The sequence below is a fragment of the Taudactylus pleione genome, unplaced genomic scaffold, assembly GCF_031769625.1.
Source record: "Taudactylus pleione unplaced genomic scaffold, aTauple2 ptg000027l, whole genome shotgun sequence".
Taxonomy (NCBI): Eukaryota; Metazoa; Chordata; class Amphibia; order Anura; family Myobatrachidae; genus Taudactylus; species Taudactylus pleione.
In genome coordinates, this window is record NW_028284429.1 from 2,604,098 (window position 1) to 2,625,217 (window position 21,120).

At 42.3% G+C, this 21,120-nt stretch overlaps 1 protein-coding gene across 1 annotated transcript in view; it reads left to right on the top strand.

Moving 5' to 3' along the window:
- LOC148539145 (receptor-type tyrosine-protein phosphatase eta-like) overlaps window positions 1–21,120 on the top strand; it is a 168,045-nt gene that overhangs the window by 140,115 nt on the left and 6,810 nt on the right. The window contains exons 20-22 of the mRNA XM_088451818.1: window positions 4,185–4,304; window positions 16,158–16,318; window positions 17,982–18,117. Of these exons, the coding sequence (XP_088307944.1) occupies window positions 4,185–4,304; window positions 16,158–16,318; window positions 17,982–18,117 (417 nt within the window). The remainder of the gene's footprint in view (window positions 1–4,184; window positions 4,305–16,157; window positions 16,319–17,981; window positions 18,118–21,120) is intronic.

The window sequence follows — 21,120 nt, forward strand, 5'->3', positions numbered from 1 at the left end:
TACATTATATACAGTAATACATTCTGTACACTAAGACACTCCATAAAGTATCATGTTATGTACACTAACATTCTGTACAGTAACACATGGTATACAATATCATGTTCTGTACACTAATACACTTTACAACTAATACATTCCATACAGTAATACATTCTATACAGTATCATGTTCTCTACACTAATACATTCTATACAGTATCATGTTTTGTACATTAATTCATTCTGTACAGTGTCATGTAGCGTTCCCGCTAGGCTGTTTTAGCGAGGCGCGGCGCCCTGCCCTCCTTCTGGAAGGCAAAAAGCGCCCTGCCCTCCAGAAGGAGGGCAAAAAGCGCCCTGCCCTAACAGCCTGCGGGAGCCGTCTTCACCCGCGGGTCGCAGTGTCCCGCGGGTGAGGAAAGGTGCGGTGCCCGGTCACCACCGGAGAATAGACGTGCGCCCGGCATCTATTCTCACTGTCTGCAGGGCTTGGGGGCTGCCCGGCGTGTCCGTAAGTGCCGGGCACGCCCCCAAGAGTGACGAAAAGGGGACGCGTCTTATAGACATGCCCCCTTTTCAATGACCACGCCCCCTTCTCGGTCGCAAGATCATGCCCTCTCTAGCTCCGGCGCCCTGCCTTGCGCCGGAGCTAGAGTGAACACTAGTCATGTTCTGTACACTAATACATTCTGTACCATAATACATTCTATATAGTATCATGTTATGTACACTAATACATTCTGTACAGTATCATGTTATGTACACTAATACATTCTGTACAGTGTCATGTTATGTACACTAATACATTCTGTACAGTGTCATGTTATGTTCACTAATACATTCTGTACAGTGTCATGTTATGTACACTAATACATTCTGTACCATAATACATTCTATATAGTATCATGTTCTGTACACTAATACATTCTGTACAGTATCATGTTCTGTACACTAATACATTCTGTACCATAATACATTCTATATAGTATCATGTTCTGTACACTAATACATTCTGTACAGTGTCATGTTATGTTCACTAATACATACTGTAGTTATACATTCCATACACTTATACATTCTGTACCGTAATACATTCTATATAGTATCATGTTCTGTACAATAATACATTCTGTACAGTATCAGGTTCTGTACACTAATACATTCTGTACCATAATACATTCTATATAGTATCATGTTCTGTACACTAATACATTCTGTACAGTATCATGTTCTGTACACTAATACATTCTGTACAGTGTCATGTTATGTTCACTAATACATACTGTAGTTATACATTCCATACACTTATACATTCTGTACCATAATACATTCTATATAGTATCATGTTCTGTACACTAATACATACTGTACCATAATACATTCTATATAGTATCATGTTCTGTACACTAATACATACTGTACCATAATACATTCTATATAGTATCATGTTATGTTCACTAATACATACTGTAGTTATACATTCCATACACTTATACATTCTGTACCATAATACATTCTATATAGTATCATGTTATGTACACTAATACATTCTGTACCATAATACATTCTATATAGTATCATGTTCTGTACACTAATACATACTGTACCATAATACATTCTATATAGTATCATGTTATGTTCACTAATACATACTGTAGTTATACATTCCATACACTTATACATTCTGTACCGTAATACATTCTATATAGTATCATGTTATGTACACTAATACATTCTGTACAGTGTCATGTTCTGTACACTAATACATTCTGTACCATAATACATTCTATATAGTATCATGTTATGTACAATAATACATTCTGTACAGTATCATGTTCTGTACACTAATACATTCTGTACAGTGTCATGTTATGTTCACTAATACATACTGTAGTTATACATTCCATACACTTATACATTCTGTACCATAATACATTCTATATAGTATCATGTTCTGTACACTAATACATACTGTACCATAATACATTCTATATAGTATCATGTTCTGTACACTAATACATACTGTACCATAATACATTCTATATAGTATCATGTTATGTTCACTAATACATACTGTAGTTATACATTCCATACACTTATACATTCTGTACCATAATACATTCTATATAGTATCATGTTATGTACACTAATACATTCTGTACCATAATACATTCTATATAGTATCATGTTCTGTACACTAATACATACTGTACCATAATACATTCTATATAGTATCATGTTCTGTACACTAATACATAGTGTAGTTATACATTCCATACACTTATACATTCTGTACCGTAATACATTCTATATAGTATCATGTTATGTACACTAATACATTCTGTACAGTGTCATGTTCTGTACACTAATACATTCTGTACCATAATACATTCTATATAGTATCATGTTATGTACAATAATACATTCTGTACAGTATCATGTTCTGTACACTAATACATTCTGTACCATAATACATTCTATATAGTATCATGTTATGTACACTAATACATTCTATACAGTAATACACTCTACAGTATCATGTTCTGTACACTAATACATTCTGTACCATAATACATTCTATATAGTATCATGTTCTGTACACTAATACATTCTGTACAGTATCATGTTCTGTACACTAATACATTCTGTACAGTATCATGTTCTGTACACTAATACATTCTGTACTATAATACATTCTATATAGTATCATGTTATGTATACTAATACATTCTGTACAGTGTCATGTTATGTACACTAATACATTCTGTACCATAATACATTCTATATAGTATCATGTTCTGTACACTAATACATTCTATACAGTATCATGTTATGTTCACTAATACATTCTGTACAGTATCATGTTCTGTACACTAATACATTCTGTACCATAATACATTCTATATAGTATCATGTTATGTACACTAATACATTCTGTACAGTGTCATGTTCTGTACACTAATACATTCTGTACCATAATACATTCTATATAGTATCATGTTATGTACACTAATACATTCTGTACAGTGTCATGTTCTGTACACTAATACATTCTGTACAGTGTCATGTTCTGTACACTAATACATTCTGTACAGTAACGCAATCTTTTTTTTATTTATGTATTATATCTGTGATGAAATTTCAAATCTTAGATAGGACAGTGCATAGGAAAGTTGGAAGCAGCCAATAAAAGACAATGGCCCTGATTCAGAGCCGGGCGCTCTGACCAGAGCGCTCGCTCTGAATCAGGGCCCACCTCCATTACTATGGAGCGTCGTCCTGGACGCTCGTATAGCTGTGGGTCACCACCCACAGCATATACGAGCATGCAGGATGATGGTCGCGATGGTCTTGACCATCACGACCATCGAAACTGCGAGCAACAGCCTGCGGTTGAGTTTTTCAACCGCAAGGCCAGAGGGATTTTGCCTCTATCAGAGCCAAAATCACTCCCACTGACATCACTAGTGATGTCAGTGGGGCCGGCTTGAGACGGTAGGTGTTCCCTTGGTGGGTCTGAATGAGGGCAAATGGGCCTGATAGAGAGGTTTTGGCTGCGATAATATGCAGATGTTCGTATCAGTCTACCCCTAATGTAGTATCCTGCGTCTGAATGTACAAGCACTGAGACGCCAATTGTTAAAGTCTCCGCACTCTGTAACAACGCTGGTGATTCCTGACATGCCATCATCGTCACTTCACTGTACGATGAGATATACCAGGATGACACCACACTAAGTAATGCATCTATTCCTGTGTCACTGTTCTGCATCCTTGTACAGTTTCTGACACCGTTTCTGGTACCGGTGTATAAACTAATGTGATGAACCTCAGTGCTAATGTTACCTATGTGTATTATACAATAAAGATCACACCTTTGTGTTAACAATTATGTAAGGTAATTCTCTTTTAATTGCTCCCTGGTCTGTCAATAAGATACAAGGTATACGCTTACATATATGCAAGTCCCTATGTGACCATAAAGGTATATTTTAAATTGTCTCCATTGTGTTTATACACCTTTGTGTGGTTTTTTTTAGTGTACCCATATGTGTGAATCTAGCAGCTTTCAGTGTTTGGCGTAGAGAGTCGATTTATTCATTTATACTGTTGCTGGCTCCGCATCACCTGCTCCCAGCTATGAAGAATTAAATATTCTGATTACAATCACTCACGATACCACTGAATAATGTATCATTTTAGGTGCAAAGCACAAAGTATTGGCCCTCCAGGGAAGGCAAGACGTTTGGTGACATAATAGTGACTCTGATATCAGAGAACGTCCTCCGTGATTGGACGATCAGAGACTTCATGATGACAAATGTGAGTACGGAATAGTTTCATATATTAGTATCAGCTGATAGTGTTCGGTTATCAGCCTGTATGGGATGTGATGAGAACCAGGGGCATAACCATAGCAAAGTTTTCATGGTCCGCGCCCCCCTCTGCATTCCCCTTTCCTCGACTTACCTGCTCCGTGGTAGCGATGAGCAGGGCAGGCACACCTCCTCTCCCGGTCGCTCCATCTCTCCTCACTGACTGAGGCTGGGAGGAGGCGGCCACTACTCCTCCCAGTATAACTTAATGATTCTGGGAGGCCTGAGGCCTGGCACCATAGGTGCAGAGGGAGGACAGAGCCCCGGGTCGGTCCGGGTCCCATAGCAGCAGCACCCCCTGCACCTATGGTGGTTACACTACTGATGAGAACTATGGTCATTTAAAGTGGATCTCTTAATGTCTTACTGTCACCTCACTTCCCCATAAGCAGTTCAGCAGGGGCCCTTCCCTGCCCCCCACTGGGGCCGACACCATTTACCAGCTGTGGCAATTTCTGTATACAGTAACTTCCTGACGCCTCATTCAGGAAACAACGGAGACTAAAATATATATAACCAACACACATGAACTCAACAATTCTATTATCCTCTCACACCTCTGACGTCACTAAGTACCCCATGTAAAGCATACTGTACCTCCCAACTGTCCCAATTTGGGTGGGACAAGTCCTCATTCTCCCTTAAAGCTGAAGTTTGGGCAGATCGGGGACAGGAACAATGATCTCAGGGCCTGATTCAGCAGAGGACACTAATGTGATCGCACCTGCGATCTCACATGGAAAGCAGCTGCGAAAATACGCTAAAGCCTCAGCCGGCATAAAGACGCCCAATGCTGCATTCTCACATCCGTCCAATGGTGCTCTTCTGCACAAATATCAGTACCATCAATGTACATCAGCCAGTCACGCGTCATTTACAACATGTCTGACCAGCTGCAAACACTGCAAGTCTCGCCCGCATGCAGAGAGCTCTCAGGCTGCGTAGGCACTGTAGTGGCTAATTTATACAAGCCCATGAACCGGCTTTCAAACGGATAGATACACTTGGGTTTTTCCGACCACCCCCACGTCACCAACGCCAAATGCTGATCGCCTGTAACTCACTTTGCGATGATTTCCTCTGTGCGCCCCTAATTGCAATGCAATCACTGCACAAGAGCAGTGAGGCTTATACGCATATGCGATGGCAAAGAATCGATCAATCTGCATCCGTAATCTCCATTGCCTCTGCTGCTGAATCAGACCCTCAGTGCTTACACTTTCAAATGTTCATTTTTCCTGGTCTCTGTCAGGTTTTGTCCTAGGTTACAGGAAAAGTTCCCTGTAAATTCCCTGGCACATTTTTTCTTAAAATGCTGTAATAAGTACATAACAGTAGAGCTGACAAAACTAACTACAGTGAAAAGTTATTTCTATCCAACCAGAAAATAAACTCCAAAAGGTGTAAACAGTATACTCTAACATTGCCTAACACAGGGAAAGACCGGGAAATAATAAACTCCAAAGGTGGAAACCATATACCCTAACTCTGACAAATACCGGGAAAGACCTGGAAATAATAAACTCCAAAGGTGGAAACTGTACACGCTAACATTGCCAAACACAGGGAAAGACCAGGAAATATACTCCAAAGGTGGAAACCGTATACTCTACCATTGCCAAACACAGGGAAACACCGGGAAATAATAAACTCCACAAGGTGGAAACCGTATACCCTAAGGCTAGTTTCACACTTGCCGGTTTTGACCGGGCGGCAAAAAGACGCCCGTTGTTTTGCCGGGTGTGAAAAACAGGGAACAGGGAAGAGGTGGGATCCTTTCAGACGGACACAGCACGGTTGTCATGTAACAGCCGGGAGTATCCACTGTGCAGGATGGCTGCCATGCCGTGCCATCCCTGCACGCCAGTGGTGTAAAGGAAACAATGTTTCCTTTCACTCATGGACCTGTGTTACGCATGCCCAATAGAAAAAAAATAAAAAAAACACATTAAAAGCGGCTCAAAGCCGCTGCTTGTGAAAGGCACTGAAAGCCTAAAAAAACTCGTCCGGCTACAGGCAGTTTCTTGCCCGGCCGGTCAAAACTAGCAGTTGTGAAACTAGCCTCACATTGCCAAACACAGGGAAAGAACAGGAAATAAACTCCAAAGGTGGAAACCGTATACCCTAACATTGCCAAACACAGGGAAAGACCAGGAAATTAACTCCAAAGTTGGAAACCGTACACCCTAACATTGCCAAACACAGGGAAAGACCAGAATATAAACTCCAAAGGTGGAAGCAGTATACCCTAACATTGCCAAACACATGGAAAGACCAGGAAATATACTCCAAAGGTGGAAACAGTATACCCTAACATTGCCAAACACAGGGAAAGACTGGGAAATAATAAACTCCAAAAGGTGGAAACTGTATAACCTAACATTGCCAAACACAGGAAAAGACCGGGAAATAATAAACTCCAAAGGTGGAAACCGTATTCTCTACCATTGCCAAACACAGGGAAGGACCAGAATATAAAGTCCAAAAGGTAGAAAGCGTATATCCTAACATTGCCAAATACAGGGAAAGACCGGGAAATAAACTCCAAAAGGTGGAAACTGTACACCCTAACATTGCCAACCACAGGGAAAGACCAGGAAATAATAAACTCCAAAGGTGGAGACCGTATAACCTAACATTGCCAAACACAGGGAAAGACCGGGAAATAATAAACTCCAAAGGTGGAAACCGTATACCCTAACATTGCCAAACATAGGGATAGACCGGGAAATAATAAACTCCAAAGGTGGAAACCGTACACCAAAACAATGCCAAACACAGGGAAAGACCAGGAAATAATAAACTCCAAAGGTGGGAACCGTATACCCTAACATTGCCAAAAACAGGGAAAGACCGGGAAATAAACTCCAAAAGGTGGAAACCGTATACCCTAAGGCTAGTTTCACACTTGCCGGTTTTGACCGGGTGGCAAAAAGGCGCCCGTTGTTTTGCCGGGTGTGAAAAACAGGGAACAGGGAAGAGGTGGGATCCTTTCAGATGGACACAGCACGGTTGTCATGTAACAGCCGGGAGTTTTCACTGTGCAGGACGGCTGCCATGCCGTGCCATCCCTGCTTGCCAGTGGTGTAAAGGAAACAATGTTTCCTTTCACACATGGGCCTGTGCTCTGCATGCTCAATAGAAAAAAAAAACAAAACATTAAAAGAGTCTCAAAGCCGCTGCTTGTGAAAGGCACTGAGTGCCTGAAAAAACTTGTCCGGCTACCGGCAGTTTCTTACCCGGCCGGTCAAAGCCGGCAGGTGTGAAACTAGCCTCACATTGCCAAACACAGGAAAAGACCGGGAAATAAACTCCAAAGGTGGAAACAGTATACCCTAACATTGTCAAACACAGGGAAAGACCAGAATATAAACTCCAAAAGGTGGAAACCGTATACCCTAACACTGCCAAATACCGGGAAAGACCGGGAAATAAACTCCAATAGGTGGAAACCGTATACCCTAACATTGCCAAACACAGGGAAAGACCAGGAAATAAACTCCAAAAGTTGAAACAGTATACCCCAACATTGCCAAACACAGGGAAAGACCAGAATATAAACTCCAAAAGGTGGAAATCGTATATCCTAACATTGCCAAATACCGGGAATGACAAGGAAATAAACTCCAAAGGTGGACTCCGTACACGATAACATTGCCAAACACAGTGAAAGACTGGGAAAAAATAAACTCCAAAGGTGGATACCATATACCCTAATATTGCCAAACACAGGGAAAGACCGGGAAATAATAAACTCCAAAAGGTGGAAACCGTATAACCTAACATTGCCAAACACAGGAAAAGACCGGGAAATAATAAACTCCAAAGGTGGAGACCGTACACCCTAGTATTGCCAACCACAGGGAAAGACTAGAAATAAACTCTAAAGGTGGAAACAGTATACCTTAACATTGCCAAAAACAGGGAAAGACCGGGAAATAATATCCTCCAAAGGTGGAAACAGTATACCTTAACATTGCCAAACACAGGGAAAGACCAGAATATAAACTCCAAAGGTGGAAACAGTATACCCTAACATTGCGAAACACAGGGAAAGACCAGAATATAAACTCCAAAGGTGGAAACAGTATATCCTAACATTGCCAAACATAGGGAAAGACCAGGAATTAAACTCCAAAAGGTGGAAACCGTATACCTTAACATTGCAAAATACAGGTAAAGACCTGGAAATAAATTCCAAAAGGTTGAAACCGTATACCCTAAGGCTAGTTTCACACTTGCCGGTTTTGACCAGGTGGCAAAAACATGCCCGTTGTTTTGCCAGGTGTGAAAAACAGGGAACAGGGAAGAGGTGGGATCCTTTCAGATGGACAAGGTGCAGGACGGCTGCCATGCTGTGCCATCCCTGCACGCCAGTGGTGTGAAGGAAACAATGTTTCCTGTCACACATGGACCTGTGCTGCGCATGCCCAATAGAAAAAAAATAAAAAAACACGTTAAAAGCGGCTCATAGCCGCTGCTTGTAAAAGGCACTGAGTCCCTGAAAAAACTTGTCCGGCTACCGGCAGTTTCTTAAACTCCAAAGGTGGAAACAGCCAAACACAGGGAAAGACCAGAAAATAAACTCCAAAGGTGGAAACAGTATACCTTAACATTGCGAAACACAGGGAAAGACCAGAATATAAACTCCAAAGGTGGAAACAGTATATCCTAACATTGCCAAACACAGGGAAAGACCAGAACATAAACTCCAAATGTGGAAACAGTATATCCTAACATTGCCACACACAGGGAAAGACTGGAAAATAAATTCCAAAGGTGGAAACCGTATACCATAACATTGCCAAACACAGGGAAAGACCAGAATATAAACGCCAAACGTGGAAGCAGTATACCCTAACATTGCCAAACACAGGGAAAGACCAGAATATAAACTCCAAAGGTGGAAACAGTATATCCTAACATTGCCACACACAGGGAAAGACTGGAAAATAAATTCCAAAGGTGGAAACCGTATACCATAACATTGCCAAACACAGGGAAAGACCAGAATATAAACGCCAAACGTGGAAGCAGTATACCCTAACATTGCCAAACACAGGGAAAAACCAGAATATAAACTCCAAAGGTGGAAGCAGTATACCCTAACATTGCCAAACACAGGGAAAGGCCAGAATATAAACTCCAAAGATAGCAGCAGTATACCCTAACATTGCCAAACACAGGGAAAGACCGGAATATAAACTCCAAAGGTGGAAGCAGTATACCCTAACATTGCCAAACACAGGGAAAGGCCAGAATAAACTCCAAAGATGGCAGCAGTATACCCTAACATTGCCAAACACAGGGAAAGACCGGAATATAAACTCCAAAGGTGGAAGCAGTATACCCTAACATTGCCAAACACAGGGAAAAGCCAGAATAAACTCCAAAGATGGCAGCAGTATACCCTAACATTGCCAAACACAGGGAAAAACTGGGAAATAAATTCCAAAAGGTGGAAACCGTATACCCTAAGGCTAGTTTCACACTTGCCGGTTTTGACCGGGCGGCAAAAAGATGCCCGTTTTTTGCCAAGTGTGAAAAACAGGGAACAGGGAAGAGGTGGGATCCTTTCAGATGGATACAGCACGGTTGCCATATAACAGCCGGGAGTATCCACTGTGCAGGACGGCTGCCATGCCGTGCCCGTGCCATCCCTGCAAGCCAGTGGTGTAAAGGAAACAATGTTTCCTTTCACACATGGACCTGTGCTGCGAATGCCCAATAGAAAAGAAATAAAAAAACACATTAAAAGCGGCTCAAAGTCGCTGCTTGTGAAAGGGACTGAGTGCCTGAAAAAACTTGTCCGGCTACCATCAGTTTCTTGCACAGCTGGTCAAAACTGGACCGTGTGAAACTAGCCTCACATTGCCAAACACAGGGAAAGACCAGAAAATAAACTCCAAAGGTGGAAACGGTATACCCTAGCATTGCCAAGCACAGGGAAAGACCAGAAATAAACTCTAAAGGTGGAAACAGTATACCTTAACATTGCCAAAAACAGGGAAAGACCGGGAAATAATATCCTCCAAAGGTGGAAACAGTATACCTTAACATTGCCAAACACAGGGAAAGACCAGAATATAAACTCCAAAGGTGGAAACAGCCAAACACAGGGAAAGACCAGTAAATAAACTCCAAAGGTGGAAACAGTATACCCTAACATTGCCACACACAGGGAAAGACCAGAATATAAACTCCAAAGGTGGAAACAGTATATCCTAACATTGCGAAACACAGGGAAAGACCAGAATATAAACTCCAAAGGTGGAAACAGTATATCCTAACATTGCCAAACACAGGGAAAGACCGGGAAATAAACTCCAAAGGTGGAAACAGTATATCCTAACATTGCCAAACACAGGGAAAGACCAGAATATAAACTCCAAAGGTGGAAACAGCCAAACACAGGGAAAGACCAGTAAATAAACTCCAAAGGTGGAAACAGTATACCCTAACATTGCCACACACAGGGAAAGACCAGAATATAAACTCCAAAGGTGGAAACAGTATATCCTAACATTGCGAAACACAGGGAAAGACCAGAATATAAACTCCAAAGGTGGAAACAGTATATCCTAACATTGCCAAACACAGGGAAAGACCGGGAAATAAACTCCAAAGGTGGAAACCGTATACCCTAACATTGCCAAACAAAGGGAAAGACCAGAATATGAACTCCAAAGGTGGAAATAGTATATCCTAACATTGCCAAACAAAGGGAAAGACCAGAATATAAACTCCAAAGGTGGAAACCGTATACCCTAACTTTGCCAAACAAAGGGAAAGACCAGAATATAAACTCCAAAGGTGGAAGCAGTATACCCTAACATTGCCAAACACATGGAAAGACCAGAATATAAACTCCAAAGGTGGAAGCAGTATACCCTAACATTGCCAAACACAGGGAAATACAAGAATATAAACTCCAAAGGTGGAAACAGTATATCTTATCATTGCCAAACACCGGGAAATACCAGGAAATAAACTCCAAAAGGTGGAAACTGTATACCCTAACATTGCCAAACACAGGGAAAGACCGGGAAATAATAAACTCCAAAAGGTGGAAACCGTATACCCTAACATTACCAAACACAGGGAAAGACCGGGAACTAAACTCCTAAAGGTGGAAACTGTTTGCCCTAAGGCTAGTTTCACACTTGCCGGTTTTGACCGGGCGGCAAAAAGACGCCTGTTGTTTTGCCGGGTGTGAAAAACAGGGAACAGGGAAGAGGTGGGATCCTTTCAGATGGACACGGCATGGTTGCCATCTAACAGCCGGGAGTTTGCACTGTGCAGGACGGCTGCCATGCCATGCCATCTCTGCATGCCAGTGGTGTAAAGGAAACAATGTTTCCTTTCACACATACACCTGTGCTGCGCATGCTCAATAGAAAAAAAATAAAAAAACACATTAAAAGCATCTCAAAGCCGCTGCTTGTGAAAGGCACTGAGTGCCTGAAAAAACTTGTCTGGCTACCGGCAGTTTCTTGCCTGGCAGGTCAAAACCGGCAGGTGTAAAACTAACCTCACATTGCCAGACACAGGGAAAGACCGAGAAATGAACTCCAAAGGTGGAAACAGTATACCCTAACATTGCCAAACACAGGGAAAGACCAGAATATAAACTCCAAAGGTGGAAACAGCCAAACACAGGGAAAGACCAGAAAATGAACTCCAAAGGTGGAAATGGTATACCCTAATATTGCCAAACACAGGGAAAGACCGGGAAATAAACTCCAAAAGGTGGAAACTGTATACCCTAACATTGCCAAACACAGGGAAAGACCAGAATATAAACTCCAAAAGGTGGAAACCGTATATATCATAACATTGCCAAATACCGGGAAAGACCGGGAAATAATAAACTACAAAGGTGGACTCCGTACACCCTAACATTGCCAAACACAGGGAAAGACTGGGAAATAATAAACTCCAAAGGTGGATACCATATACCCTAATATTGCCAAACACAGGAAAAGACTGGGAAATAATAAACTCCAAAGGTGGAAGCAGTATACCCTAACATTGCCAAACATAGGGAAAGACCGGGAAATAATAAACTCCAAAAGGTGGAAACCGTACACCCTAAAATTGCCAAACACAGGGAAAGACCAGGAAATAATACACTCCAAAAGGTGGAAACCATACACCCTAACATTGACAAACACAGGGAAAGACCGGGAAATAATAAACTTCAAAAGGTGGAAACCGTACACCCTAACATTGCCAAACACAGGGAAAGACCAGGAAATAATAAACTCCAAAAGGTGGAAACCATACACCCTAACATTGACAAACACAGGGAAAGACCAGGAAATAAACTCAAAAAAGGTTGAAACCGTATACCCTAAGGCTAGTTTCACACTTGCCGGTTTTGACCGGGTGGCAAAAACACGCCCGTTGTTTTGCAGGGTGTGTAAAACAGGGAACAGGGAAGATGTATGATCCTTTCAGATGGACACAGCACGGTTGCCATGTAACAGCCGGGAGTATCCACTGTGCAGGACGGCTGCCATGCCGTGCCATCCCTGCACGCCAGTGGTGTAAAGGAAACAATGTTTCCTTTCACACATGGACCTGTGCTGCGCATGCCCAATAGAAAAAAATATATAAAAACACATTAAAAGCGGCTCAAAGCCTCTGATTGTGAAAGGCACTGAGTGCCTGAAAAAACTTGTCCGGCTACCAGCAGTTTTTTGCCCAGCCGGTCAAAACCGGCAGGTGTGAAACTAGCCTCACATTGCCAAACACAGGGAAAGACCAGAAAATATACTCCAAAAGGTGGAAACGGTATACCCTAACATTGCCAAACACAGGGAAAGACCAGGAAATAAACTCCAATGGTGGAAACCGTATACCCTAACATTGCCAAACACAGTGAAAGACCAGAAAATAAACTCCAAAGGTGGAAACAGTATACCCTACCTTTGCCAAACACAGGGAAAGACCGGTAAATAAACTCCAAAGGTGGAAACAGTATACCCTACCTTTGCCAAACACAGGGAAAGACCGGTAAATAAACTCCAAAGGTGGAAACAGTATACCCTACCATTGCCAAACACAGGGAAAGACCGGGAAATAAACTTCAAACGTGGAAACCGTATACCCTAACATTGCCAAACACAGGGAAAGACCGGGAAATAAACTTCAAACGTGGAAACCGTATACCCTAACATTGCCAAACACAGGGAAAGACCAGAAAATAAACTCCAAAGGTGGAAACATTATATCCTAACATTGCCAAACACAGGGAAAGACCAGAATATAAACTCCAAAAGGTGGAAGCAGTATACCCTAACATTGCCAAACACAGGGAAAGACCGGGAAATAAACTCCAAAGGTGGAAACAGTACACCCTAACATTACCAAACACAGGGAAAGACTGGGAAATAAACTCCAAAGGTGGAAACAGTATACCCTAACATTGCCAAACACAGGGAAAGACCAGAATATAAACTCCAAAGGTGAAGCAGTATACCCTAATATTGCCAAACACAGGGAAAGACCAGGAAATAAACTCCAATGGTGGAAACCGTATACCCTAACATTGTCAAACACAAGGAAAGACCAGAAAATAAACTTCAAAGGTGCAACAGTAAACCTTAACATTGCCAAACACAGGGAAAGACCGGGAAATAAACTCCAAAGGTGTAACAGTATACCTTAACATTGCAAAAAAACAGGGAAAAAAATTCCAAAAGTGGAAACATTGCTGCAAACCATGAAAAACAGGACAATAAATAACAAAAGTGATTACTGTAGCCTTAGGGGTATATTTACTAAAGTGCATGGTTTTTAGAAGTGGAGATGTTGCCCATAACAACCGATAAGATTCTACAATAGCTAATATCTTCTAGAAGGTGCTAGATAAATGATAAGTAGAATCTGATTGGTTGCTATGGGCAACATCTCCACTTCTAAAAACCTGCACATTAGTAAATATACCCCCTAGAGCAGCGTTTTTCAACCACTGTGCCGTGGCACACTAGTGTGCCGCGAGCAGTTATCAAGTGTGCCGCGAGGTCAATGCAGTCAGGGCTGACTTTACTTGTACTGCTGGCCCAGGCAATGTTGGGCTCTTCAGGGAGGCCAAAGTGATTTTTTTTCTGTGGGGGCCAGCCAATGTGAATGTTCTTTTTTTCCGTGGGGTCCAATCTGTGTGTTTGTTTTCTTTCTGTGGGGACCATTTTGTTTTCTTTTCTGTGGGGCCCAATGTATTTGTTTGTATTGTTTGGGGGTCATTGGCCCTCATTCAGAGCCGCTCGTTAGCGGCAGTACGCTTGTTCCGAGCGATGTTTGCACATCTGCGCATGCGTACGCTTTTTAGTACGCATGCGCGAACCAGTCAGTGCGGCCGAAAATCCTTTGTACGCTATATAGCGAGTGCCTGCTATTTTGAGTGACAGAATGAGGCGTATGTGGGTGGTAACAGGGGAAGGTGTTTGAAAATGGGGAGTGGAGATCCGAACGCAGGCGTGCTTAAAGGTCAAAACGGGCGTTTTATGGGTGTGTATATTTAAAACAGCAGCGTCATTGACCACGTCACTGGGTTATTTTATAGCCAGAACTGCACGCAAATTTGTGGTAGCAAACACCAACCACAAGAATAGCGAGCAGTTCATACGCTGGTCGATGTACTCGATTAATCTAATAAATAGCGGACATGACGTAGGATGCGTGCGGCCAGGGGGCGTTTTTAACAAATAAACGAGCGTATGTTTTGCTCGCTCGTTCAGACTTAGAGGTGTGAACAGACTGCAATGTGCGTACGGATCATTTGAATAGCCACCCCTTGTTTTTAAACGAACGACCGCAAATAGCGAACGGCTCTGAATGAGGGCCATTGTGTTTTATTTTTTTCTGTGGGGGGCAATGTATGTGCTTGTTTATCTGTGAGGACCAATGTCTGTTCTTTTTCCTGTGGGGGGTCAATTTGTGAGTGTTTTTTTCCCATGGAGGCCAATGTGTGTGTGGTTTATTCCCGTGAGGGACTAATGGTGTACCTTAGCAATTTTAAAATCTTGTTTGGTGTGCCGCGAGTTGAAAAAGGTTGAAAATCATTGCCCTAGAGTGTACAATTACAGCAGCTAGGACATAGGGGCCGGATTCAGAGATGTGCACTAACGCCATCGCAGCTGTGATCCTTGCACAGCTGCTGTGCGAACATATGTAAAAGTCACAGTGCTGGGATTTGTAGTGAGACGCCTGCCTGCGGCTTTGCAAGACCATGCATCTGCATACAAAGACACAGTATCGGCCGGAGATCATTCCATTATCGCAGCTCTGAGTAACCCCCTGGCTGCTGCGTTCCCGGAGCCACCATCACTGCGTACGGGATGGCAGAGGCAGGCTCCAAATCGGCTGCGACATTCCTGAGGTCTTTGCCGTCACTCCATTACCTCCCGCAAACGCTTCTTGACTGTCAATCACACTGCAGGTAAATAGTCGCTGCGTGTGACTACGGTGATGTACCTTGACGGATATGCAGTGCAACTTAGATTCATGTGAATTTTACCGATAATCGCTCAACTGTGTTAGTATCGTCATTATGTACATCGCTGAATCACGTGCACAGTGCTAATAATCTGGCAGAGGTAGGGATTCAAACTTGAATGAAACTTTCCTGACCACGCATACCCAATTCTCCTAATGTTACTGTATAATAAATGCACTTTCGTATAATAAATGCAATAGTAAATAACTGCGGTGCCCACATGGTGGCGACTTGTAAAATTAGTGAATGTAGCACTATATGTAATGCTTATACCTAATGCCACTTGTTTCCCTAATTAAGATTAAGAACAATGAAAGTCGGCAAGTGCGGCAATTCCATTTTATGACATGGACTGAGAATGGGGTCCTGAATGAGCAAACTGTCCTGATTCAGTTTGTAAACCTGGTCCTACATCATAGAAAAGAGTATTCTCCTTCATCTCCTACTCTGGTGCATTGCAGGTACTGTAGGTATCTGTAGTCTGCTCCAATAATCACATAGGGCTTTATGCTTCCTATCCACACTTGTGGCCTATTTATCAAGCAATTCTGCTCTTAAAATATATACGGAATCTGCTGTCTAGCAAGTAACAATACTTAAAGCATCACAAAAAATGCTGCTTTTCACCTTGCTTACATCTCTAGATTCATATTTTTTAAGTGCAGAAACTGCCCTTGTGGTAAAGATATTTGCTTGCTCTGCACATGTGCCAAATAGGGTTGGTGACGTGAGTCCGACGCTGATTGGCGAAGCTGGGCGGGGGGCAGCAGAGAAAAATTTGCTCGCCTGGTGCAGAGGAGAAAAGCAGGACGAGAACACCTCTTCCTTGTTTATCTCTGTGTAGGTGAAAGTAAGCCATGTGCCTGGAGAGCTGCTGCTCATGCACAGTCACGCTGGCTAATTATGCGCGGTGTAGCTCATAGGCCAATTAGCTGTGGTGGCCAATATCGGGAATGCAATGCATTCCGGATGTTGGTAAATTTGGCAGCAGCGCATCCCCAATTCATACATTCGGGGGAAACTTAATATATGTGGTTAACCCCCGAAAGCGGGTGTTTTCAGGGATTATACCTCGCCACAGTTGAGTGATTTTTTTTGCTACTCCATATGTGCAAAATGCTGTGGAAAGTTGTACGACGCAAGCACAAACAAAAGCTGGCCACACACTAGACCAACTTACATCCAACCAGACAACTTGTTGTTTGGTTGGAATGAAAATCTGGTAACGTATGGGAGTAACTGATGATCAGCAATTTGCTCCTAAATGCCAGAAAACAGATGAAAATGGTCGTTCAGACAAGTTTGTTAAATGTTTGATATAAACAATTTGTTCAAACAACAGTTTTTATCTATTTTCTGGCATTTGGGAGCAAATTGCTGATTGTCATTTGCTTTCATACCTTACCAGATTTTCATTCCAACCAATCAACTAGTTGGCTGGTTGGACAGATAATCTTTAGATGTGTGGCCAGCTTAATGATATTCACAATGTCTCGCAAGGTCCTGAGCAGAGCACTGCGATCCATGGGCATTCCTGGGTGGGATTGGGGAGATGGCCGATAGTCGCAGCTGCTTTCCCAATTGCAGAACCACAGACTCAGAGGCCAATTTTAGAGAAACAGTTGATCCGTTATCTGCTCAGCCCAGGGCTTAAGAGTCGATGTGCATCCGATGTTGCATTGATGGTGGTGTGTTCCCCCACACTGTGCAGCTAGGGGAAGTGGCTGTACCACATTTGCACAGTCCGTCGCACACTATCAAGTGGCGTGTCATTGGCAGAAAAAAAGCATATTTTCAGACATAAATTACGAGCGATAACGCATGTAATAACGTACAATTCTGAATCACGCCCATAATGCCATCTAGAGATGGCGCTATGTATCTCAGAAAAGATGAGAGAAGCTTCATCTGTATAAATACCATTCCTGCACAGCCCTCGTTATATCTAATGGGGGCTGCGGGAATGTGACAGGAGAAATTAAATGTAACTAAATACAGAGAAAACTAAAGTCTCAGGGCTAATATGCTGGATAAATAAAAGCCTAATTTTTGTTAATAAAATAAACATCTAAATATTGTGTTAATGCATCTAAAGTGACTGAGCTAATACTGTGTATATTGCAGGGTTGGGGCTGGGAGATCTGGAATATTCATCGCTCTTGATCACATTATTAATCAGTTGGAAGATGATAACACTGTGGATGTGTATGGAACAGTCCATAACCTGCACTTACATCGCCCCTCAATGGTGCAGTCAGAGGTACGTCTCAGCAACTCCATTGTGAATTATTAGAATAAGGGGTCGTTTTATGAAACTATATTTGGAGTAAAACCTCCAAAAAAGTACATTTTGGAGGCAGTCGCAAAAGCAATCACCATAGCGGTCTATGGGGCCAGCAATAATGGGCAATTTACCAAACTCTGAATTGCTTAGCACATGTCCCGGCAAGAAACACTTGATAAGTTCCACACCCCCCCGTCAGCACATGCACAGTAACACAGCTCAGGAGGCAAAAGAGGAAGTAAAGTAATCACATCACTTCTTAGTAATCACCGGACGGCTCTACCACCATTTCACTTGTCATATTTAAGTGTTGTTTTAAATGAATTTATGGCATCAGACTCACGTGCCCCCACATATTCCATAGCCCACTCATGCCACTTTTTGGGCGTTAGTAATAGCTAACCTAATTTGAATGAAAACTTTGTGCCCATGTGTTTATTTTAGAGTCAGTTATATCGATGTTAGTGTTATTAATTGTGTTTAACATGAGAGACTCACCCATCAGCTGATAGTAGGTTTATTTATTATTATTTATGACCAGTTATGTATATAGCGCACACATATTCCACAGCGCTTTACAGAGAATATTTGGCCATTCACATCAGTCCCTGCCCCGGTGGAGCTTACACTCTATATTTCCTATCACATGCACACACACATACACACTAGGGTTAATTTGTGTTGGGAGCCAATTAACCTACAGGTATATTTTTGGAGTGTGGGAGGACACCGGGGTACCCGAAGAAACCCACGCAAGCACAGGGAGAATATATGAACTCTGCATAGGTAGGGCCGTAGCGGGAATCAAACCCACGGGCTCAGTGCTGTGAGGCAGTAATGCTAACCATTACACTGTCTGTGCTGCCTAGGTTTGAGGAGCAGCAGCCACAGCTTGGTGGGGTCTGAAGAGATCCCTCTGCCCTTTGCAATGTACGAGGATGGCTCATCCTGCAGGTAACATATCTGCAGATGTGTATGATAAAGCATTGCAGCTCTCAAACCTACAGTTTTGAAGCAGGATGCATAGGAAAATTCTTACATTGCTATAGAAAGCTAATGGCAATATGGAGTAGCACACTCCATTGCACTGACTCCATGAATGCTGCATAGTGGAATTCTACCTTACCAAGATGGCCGTTTGGTCTTCTGCACATTCATGACGCCATATTGTCCCTCTGTGTATGAGCACCACAGTGGGACGCGGAGACTTAGTTTCAAAGACCCTGCTACATTGGCCTCCATACAGTATACTGCGTATATTTGCTTCGCTACCAACATACATGACTGGTTAGTGCTCTGTACTGTATGTTCCGCTCCAGAGTAACAAGTATGTGTAACTGTGAGTACGCCTTTACCAGTAACTAGTACACTTCAATAAATCTGACACCTGGTTAAGCACCTGGACTGTTTGGTGTATCTGTGATTCCGCTGGTGTTGCTATTTAACTTTGCATACCACCACCAAAAAGCACACACATATCAACAGGTTATGGGGCCATGAACACAAGTGCAATGCACCTAAATGGCAAAAAACACGTATAATAATGTGTGCCGGCGCGGATTATTGCTAAAGCAACTCAGTGAGACTGTAAAACTGTATTCAGTGCACATTATGTACCCAGGAGCTACATCCAAGATGGGGTTCATTAAGCTGAAAGGTTCAGAAAATTACACCACATGGAAATTTGCAATGGAAATGAAACTGAAGCGTGAGAGGTTGTGGACAGTTAGTCGATTCAGGTGACAATCCGAGTCCAGATGATACAGAAAAAGCCATGAGAATAATAGGCATAAGTGTTGAAAGCATGTTTATTCTATTATATATGGGGGGAAAAAATCAGCTAATGACATCTGGATAGCCCTGCAGGCAGCATATGAAAATGGGGTGTGATGAGAAGAGTTGGTCAGAGGCGTGTTAAATAATAATGTGAATGCACAAGTATGAGTGACTACATTGACAATATTATGTCCATATCCCAGCAGTTAATGTCTGTAGGAGTCAAAGTTGATGATGAGGAGATTGCAATGGTAATTCTACAGAACTTAACACTTGAATTTGTTTTCCTGGTAGCAGTGTTAAAAGCTAACACAGCCAAACTAACGACAGAAATTGTCAGAACAAAACTATTACAGTTCCAAGGACATATGCCAGTTGAGTTAAATGCTAAGAATAGTGCATTACACACTAAAAAGGAGAATACCAGAACATTCAAATATAAGTGTTATGTATGTCGTAAAAAAAGCAACTCAATGTAAACTGGAAAATGTGAGTGCTACACAAAGCAGGAAGTGCAACGGAAAAAGATGAGTCAGATTTGAGTGAGTGTCACAGAAAAGATTACTGCTTTATTGCTTCAGGTGCTACAAGACATTTCAGTTGTAATAAAGAGTGGTACACTAAATTGAACACATGTGATCCTATAACACGTAAAATAATTGGAAATGAAGTGCTTACAGCTACAAAAGTTGGGACAGTCACTACCCACCTGAAAATAGGGACAACCACAGTCACAAAATATTGTGCTCCCACAGTTACCTTGAAGGGAGCCGGCGAAACTGTAACATGTGAAAAGTACTGTCAGATTTGAGGAAATCAGCCTGACACCCCCCAAAAGATGCACTGACATTGGGGATCACTCTAGATACTCCTGAATAGCCCTGCTGAAGGTATTTGGGGTACTTAAATGCTCTCAAAAGCTGCTATTTCACATATAGCATTTAGCAGTGTTTTACGCAGAAAATAAGTAGTCCCAGCATATTTGGGGTACCTAAAAATGGGTGAGCATATTTTTAAGTTGCTAAAGTGTAGTTTTAAAAATCGTTAAAGATCCACCTGCCGCAAGCACCTGCAAACTTAAAAACACATGGGGCATACTTGGGGTCCCCCCTGGAGTACTGTAGTGTAGTTGACCAAGTGGATATCCTGCAGAAAGAGGAAGGCAGACAACTGCCTGCTGCAAAGCCCATCTTATTGCAAAAA